Raw genomic sequence first — 6,770 nt, forward strand, 5'->3', positions numbered from 1 at the left:
TAAGCAACACGAAATGTGCTCATTGTTATTATCAAGAGATGGAATAAATATGAAGTTTTAAATATTGAAATAATTCAAGGAGCATGGTCTAGTTATGCCATTTTCATTTGGATCTCAAAAAAACTTGTAAATGATATGAATTTAAGTAAATGAAATACAAAACTTTAAATTACTATCTTCTTGCAATTAAATAAGTAAAAGTATGATATATTTAGATGTGGTCATAACAGTATTTACTCGCTAGAAACCAATGACAAAAAGGGCTTAAACGGATGAGGAGACCGCAGGAATTCAGTCCCATAAAGGCCATACCAATGGCATGAAAATAATTTCAAAAGCTTTTTATTTCAAAATTTGACCCTAAAACCCTCTACCTACCAAATTTTTTAAGAATTAGCTCGAATATCACTAGACCATCGTGCACGGCATTCTAGAGCCAAGACCATGCTGCACAAAATTCTATGAAGACATGGTTGGACATGTTGCTGACTTTGGTAGGCAAAAACTCTTGGGTGAAAATAATTAAGTCATTTTACAATACAAACGACGTGTATCATATACTAAAACACTTAAAATTCTTTTGTCTCTCTTCTTATTCTCTAAACTTCTTTTATGTTTATTACGTTTATCTTTTCTTTCACCTCCATGCCGCAGTGATAGAGCTAGACTCGAGTTGTGCGGCTTGTGCAAATAATACTCATTGCAATATTTCTCTCCATTACTTCACACTTTCGTAGCAACAACTTCAACAAAGTGCCAAGTGACTCACAATTTCGATAGAAATAACTTGATTCATGTTAGGAGCATACAAATTGGCACCACCGGGAAGTTTCAATGCACAAAATCAAGACATGACTAAACTTCATGCTTATGACATTCCATGACAAATTGACAATGTAGTCAATGTCATCACTAGTGAGTTCTAGTCATGCCTAGTTGGCTATTTCTACACCATGGTGCACGGCATTCTAAAGTCAGATGAAGACTTGGTCACACATGTCACGAGAATCTTGTCAAATTCATCTCTAGTTGGTGCTTTAATTGGAGTTTGAAAAAGAGGTCCGATTCTCGCACCAATTTTCCTATGTTTGGAAAACTGGTCGGATTCTCACACCAATTTTCCTAATTTTCTTTATGTCCATGAAAGATTGGACATCGCCATTCACATACAGTTCAATATCTTTGTCATGGCTATTATTATTATTTTTAATACAAAAAATTATCTTTTTCATAAGACTTGGTGGAGCACTATGGATGAAGACTTCGTCGCAAGTGTTGATGATGATGACAAGGGTATACATGGGAGTTATGGGACGATAGACAAATATCTGTCAAGGTTTTAAGATTATCAATATCAAGGATCACTGATAAGTTCCAAAGTAGAAATTAATGCTTGAACTTTGTCATGACAATCTTGTCCTCATTTTAGACCCTTTGTAGGTTTTGACAAGTCTTCGATCGTATTCTCACAACAATTTGCTAATTAAATGATCGAAAATGGGATTGACATGGCATTGTTGGAATTTCGAATTGAGACCTCAAGTTGCAACAAATAGTGAATATTTCAATCTTGATAAAAATGAAGATTAACAAAGTTATTAACTTGTCAATTCAACCTTCATAAAAATCAATTTCAAAATAAAGAAAGCTGTAAAGGATATTAGGACAAATATTTTTGTAACAAATTTAAAACCTTTTTGAATGAATAGTTCTTAAAGAAGTAAAATCATTCCGAGATCCACTAGAAGACGTTATTTGTTATAGATTGGAGATAAAGAATAGTTGGGGAACATATACTGTTCTGTTTTTAAAATGTATATATTTCTACAAATATGATGGAAGATTTATATCTAAAATCAGAGTCTAGACAAAAGGAGCTCTTTTCATGTCCAAAAAATAAAAAGATTATGAGTATCAATAGGTGGAGAGGATAGGTGCATATGTCCTTGCCACGTGGTTAATTTAAGAGTTTTAAATGACGTTACATCATGTGAAACCGTTAGATATTACAAAATTAATACTTGTCCATACAATGACTTTACTTCGTTTCTTTTTTTTTATTATTCTTTTTAAAAAAAAAAAAATAAGAGAGAGAGAGAGAGAGAGAGAGAGAGAGAGAGAGAAAGGGGAAGAACAAACCAATGACTCTCACTTCCACAATGACCTTCAGAGAGGGCAAAAAGGAACTGAGAAAACGATTAAATTCAACCTAACAACTCAACGTCTTCGTCCCCCTTCCTTCCAAAACTCACCCTTAATCCTGATAATGCTTCAAATAAATGATTCGATAATATTTAGACCTTCAGAAAATTGGTGCAAGAATACAATTAATGTGGTAGTATTTCCTTCAAAGATTGAACATCACCTGTGGGGGAGGAAGGGTGCTCAATTCTAAACTGCTCTCAAGTTTTTTTGCACTAAGCTCATTTGACAATCAGTATGGGGTAACCTAAGCTCTCATCTTGTCCTTCAATCGCAAAAAATGCAAGGATGAGCTTTTGGATCTTGTTATAGAGACTTATATAATACAATTAATTATACTTTAATAGACAAGATGTCCGTTTGTGTTTGCAATTTTAAAATATGTGAATTGAAATGTGATTTTTAAAAACGTAATTAATTGTCTGGCAAAATCGCAATTTGACATTTAACAAAAGCACTCATATATCTTGCATGCGATTTGAAAACACAAATTTTCTGCGATTTTTAAATCGCAAATTTTTTAAAAATCGCTATTCCAAACGATTTATTTTCTACGATTTGGTTTAAAAACACATTTTTTTTTTCTATGAAATTGCAATGCCTAATATATTGTAGGTAGGGGCGGAGCCATTTAGGAGCTTGGGGGGCCTGGCCTCCCAAAGCCCCAAGGCTTTCCCAACAAAAATAAAAAAAATAAAAATCTAAAACAAATTCTAAAAAAAAAATAAATAAAATTTACTCCTAATTTTTTTATTTTTTTTAATTTGCCCCCCCCCCCCCCCCCAAAAAAAAAAATTACCCCTAATTTTATTTTTTTAAAAAAAAATTTGCCCCCCAAATTTTTTTTTCTTCAGTTTGGCCCCCCAAGTTGCAGATGCTGGTTCCGCCCCTGCCCGTAGGCCATACGTATATCTTCGATTCAGCTCTTCAGCTCTCTCTGTATTCTCTTTAATTTTATTTTCTTATCTTTTATTATTCTCATCATATATTTCTACATAATATCAAACCTTTCTATACCGTTTTCTATATTTCAACACTTTGACAGCTCAATATTTCTTTGGAACGTAGGATGGAATGTGTGGTGCAGAAGTCTGCTTCTAGTCCTTCCATGCCACAGTGATAGAGGGCTTGAGTTGTGCAAATAATATTTATCTCCATTATTTCACAATTAAGTTTGTAAAGAATCACATCAAAATATCTACTTGATCATTTGGCGCAACATATATAGAGGACTTTCGTAGCAACAACTTGAGCAAAGTGGCAAGTGACTGACAATTTCGACAAAAAAACAACTTGGTTGATGTTGGGAGTTTTGGCATGGTCAAAAGGTCTTCAAATTGGCATTTGGCACCTCCCACAAGTTTCCTACTCCCAATTTATTGCGAGTGGGAGAATTTGACGAAAAGTTCAAATCCAAGACATTTTCATGGGTCCCAGACGGTGGAGACATTTCAAAGAAAGATAAATTCCCCTAGCGTATATGATCATTTCAAGAGACTTTTTCAACATCAACTTCTAAAACCTGGCCAGCTTGATTTGGTGGTAATTTAAGAGAAATTATAAAAGGTTGTTCATGAAAACTAAATATTTTATTATATCTTACATTAAAGAAAAAAAAATATATAAAAAAAGCTACAACTTTTTATTAATTGTATGTATTTCAATTTTTTTTTTTTTTTTTTTTTTTATACTTTTATTATTATTATTATTATTATTATTTTGTGCCGGAGTATTTTTACTTCGTTTTTTAATATAAGCTTGGCTGTCAATAAGATCGACTTGATATTTGTGGAAAGTCAATAAGTTATGATATTGATGAAGATAGTGAATTAGTAATAGATCTGTTTAGGAATAAATTTTGGGGACAAATAGCAATTAAGCACGGTAGATGATTTACAGTTTGCAAAGCCCATGCATAAGATATTTCACTGTGTTTTGCCAAATTAATGAGCTTTCAATTCTTGTACCTGTACCATACTTAATAGTTTACCAGGAAATTCATTGGTTACCTTTTCTTTTTTTTTTCTTTTTTTTGGATATGTCCACACAAGAGGGGGAAAGGGGATTCGAACTAGTGACCTTCGTTTTATGAGGCGTGATCCCCAGCCGATTGAGTTACCCATTGGAGACAATTCATTGGTTACCTAAGCATGCCTATTTATACACCCTATAGCGTACGACATTCTTAAGCCAAGTTATTTACTAAAAAGAGAGGATCAAGGAACAATATGTCAGAATAAGTAATTTACTTGGTTTAATGAAAGAAAAAGAATGATTATTTCGAAGAAATAACCATTATTTCATTCTAATCACCTATTCCAGGAACTAAACTAGCCCTTAATATTTCGATCTAGACAAAATGTTGCTCAAAATATCATGACTAAGTATCTGGTAAAAATCTTTTGCCCTGTTGAGTATTGCGAGCCTCACCAAACATTAATAAAGAGTGACAAGTTTCAATATCACTTCGATCGAGAAGAAACAAATATTTCCAAAATGCAGCTTGATTTGAAGGTAATTAAATCATTTGTTGGGTGGATGTTGTGGGTTCAATGTCATCATTCATTTATAAACGTGAAAAATAAATTACGAAGAAAGCTAGGAAAAAGGAATTATAAAACGTAGTTCATGAAAATTATTGATTTCATTATTTTTTATTAAAAAAAAAAAAAAAAAAAAAAAGGGTTTTCATATGACCATCGACTCCATCATTAGCTTAGGATCAAGGAACATTTTTCTTAAGAATGAATTTTTTAGATCATAAAATGGGTAGTCAGGTAAGTAAATAGAACCACAAAACTAAGGATAAGTAATTTTTTTTTTTCTTTTTCTTTTTTCTTTTTTTTTGATTCAAAAACTAAGGATCAGTATGATCACAAAACACTACTTTTCGATGATTTTTTTTTTTTTCCTTTTACTTTTCTTTTTCTAACGGTCAACGAAGTCGATCAAAGCCCAAACCACCCCCACCCTCTTTTTCCAAGAGTCAAAATTTTTTCCTTTGAATTTTTTGATGCTCAAATCAACTTATATATTAGTCGCACTTGAGCTCTCACTAATCCCCAACACCTCAACCAACAAACACTACTCATGGAGAGAACTTGTTTCCCATTTTCCTTTTTTGTGGCACTTCTCATGGGGCAATGTTACGTGGCAAGCCTAGATGTTGCAAATGTTCCTAACATTATCACCGATCAATCTGCTCTTCTTGCCTTAAAGGCTCAAATTTCTTATGACCCTCGTAATGTTTTGTCAAACAACTGGTCTACCGGCACCTTCGTTTGTAGTTGGGTTGGTGTTACTTGTGATTCTCGCCATCAACAAGTAACCGCTTTGAACCTTTCTTACATGGATCTTGTAGGTACCATTCCTCCACACATGGGAAACCTTTCATTTCTTGTTAGTCTAAACATCGAAAACAATAGTTTTCACGGCTCTCTGCCCAACGAGCTATCTCATCTTTACAACTTGCAACACTTATCATTTGGATTCAATAGCTTCAATGGAGAAATCCCATCATGGATGGGGATGTTATCCAAACTTCAAAATTTGTCTCTGTTTGGTAATAGTTTCACAGGAACTATACCACCATCTCTATCAAACATTTCTTCATTGCAAGTAATTAATCTTAGTTATAACCAACTTTTGGGCTCCATTCCATCCTCCATCTTCAACATATACAGCTTGCAAAGAATTGATCTTGGAGATAATATGCTTTCTGGTCCGATGCCCTCCATTATTTCCAACATGTCATCATTACAAATCATTAACTTAAGGAGTAATAATCTTTCTGGTCCACTCCCAAAGGATACATTTGATAATCTTCCCTACTTGCAACTGCTTCGAGTATCTTATAATCAATTTTCTGGCCAACTCCCATCTACTTTGTTCAATTGCAAACGACTGCAATATTTATCATTATCGAAAAATGATTTCATTGGAAGTATACCTTCAGAAATTGGAAACTTAATCATGCTCACAGTGTTATCCTTTGCCGACAACAACTTTGAAGGTATGTTTAGTATATCTGTGTGTAAGTACCCGATTGATGACACATAGAACTCCAGAACTGTCAAAGTTTATGGTTTTATACCTACGTACCCATCTCTTTCTATTGTTACATTCCCCACTCTTTTCCTCTTTTGATTAGTCTAAATTAAATTTCTTGCTTCCATTGTTTTGTTTCTTTAATTCATTTTAAGTTGGGAGGTCATTGAATATAATGCAGAGTGAAACAAGAATAAATTTGTTGTTTTTGTTTATTTAGATTATTAGTTTTATTTGAATTTAATTATAGGTTTGACCCAAAGTTTTAAGTTATTTGTAATTCAATAATGGACTTAGCTCAAAAGTGAGTCACATTAGCTTAGGTTATTTGTTATTTAATAATAGGCTTGACCCTTGGCTCAAAGTGAATACATTAGGGTTAGGGTTAGGGTTTAATCTATGAGCCTATTTAAGCATAATATTCTATTGTAATAAACAGTTTATGATGAATAAAGAAAACGGTTTTGTTCCCTTGAGGTGTGACTCCTCTTTTCTTTCTTGGTGGTGAGACGTTACCAACG

At 33.2% G+C, this 6,770-nt stretch overlaps 1 protein-coding gene across 1 annotated transcript; it reads left to right on the forward strand.

The window, feature by feature from the left end:
- Nucleotides 1-5,337: 5,337 nt before the first annotated feature.
- On the forward strand, nucleotides 5,338-6,261 carry LOC133869241 (receptor kinase-like protein Xa21). Its single transcript, XM_062306196.1, has one exon. The coding sequence runs from the start codon at nucleotides 5,338-5,340 to the stop codon at nucleotides 6,259-6,261; it is 924 nt and encodes a 307-aa protein (XP_062162180.1).
- The last annotated feature ends 509 nt before the right edge of the window (nucleotides 6,262-6,770 follow it).

Source organism: Alnus glutinosa, chromosome 5 (assembly GCF_958979055.1).
Source record: "Alnus glutinosa chromosome 5, dhAlnGlut1.1, whole genome shotgun sequence".
In the NCBI taxonomy this organism is placed as follows: Eukaryota; Viridiplantae; Streptophyta; class Magnoliopsida; order Fagales; family Betulaceae; genus Alnus; species Alnus glutinosa.

What these genes read in the sequence shown, in the direction of transcription:
- LOC133869241 (XM_062306196.1), top strand. Translation starts at nt 5,338, where the DNA reads ATGGGGCAATGTTACGTGGCAAGCCTAGATGTTGCAAATGTTCCTAAC.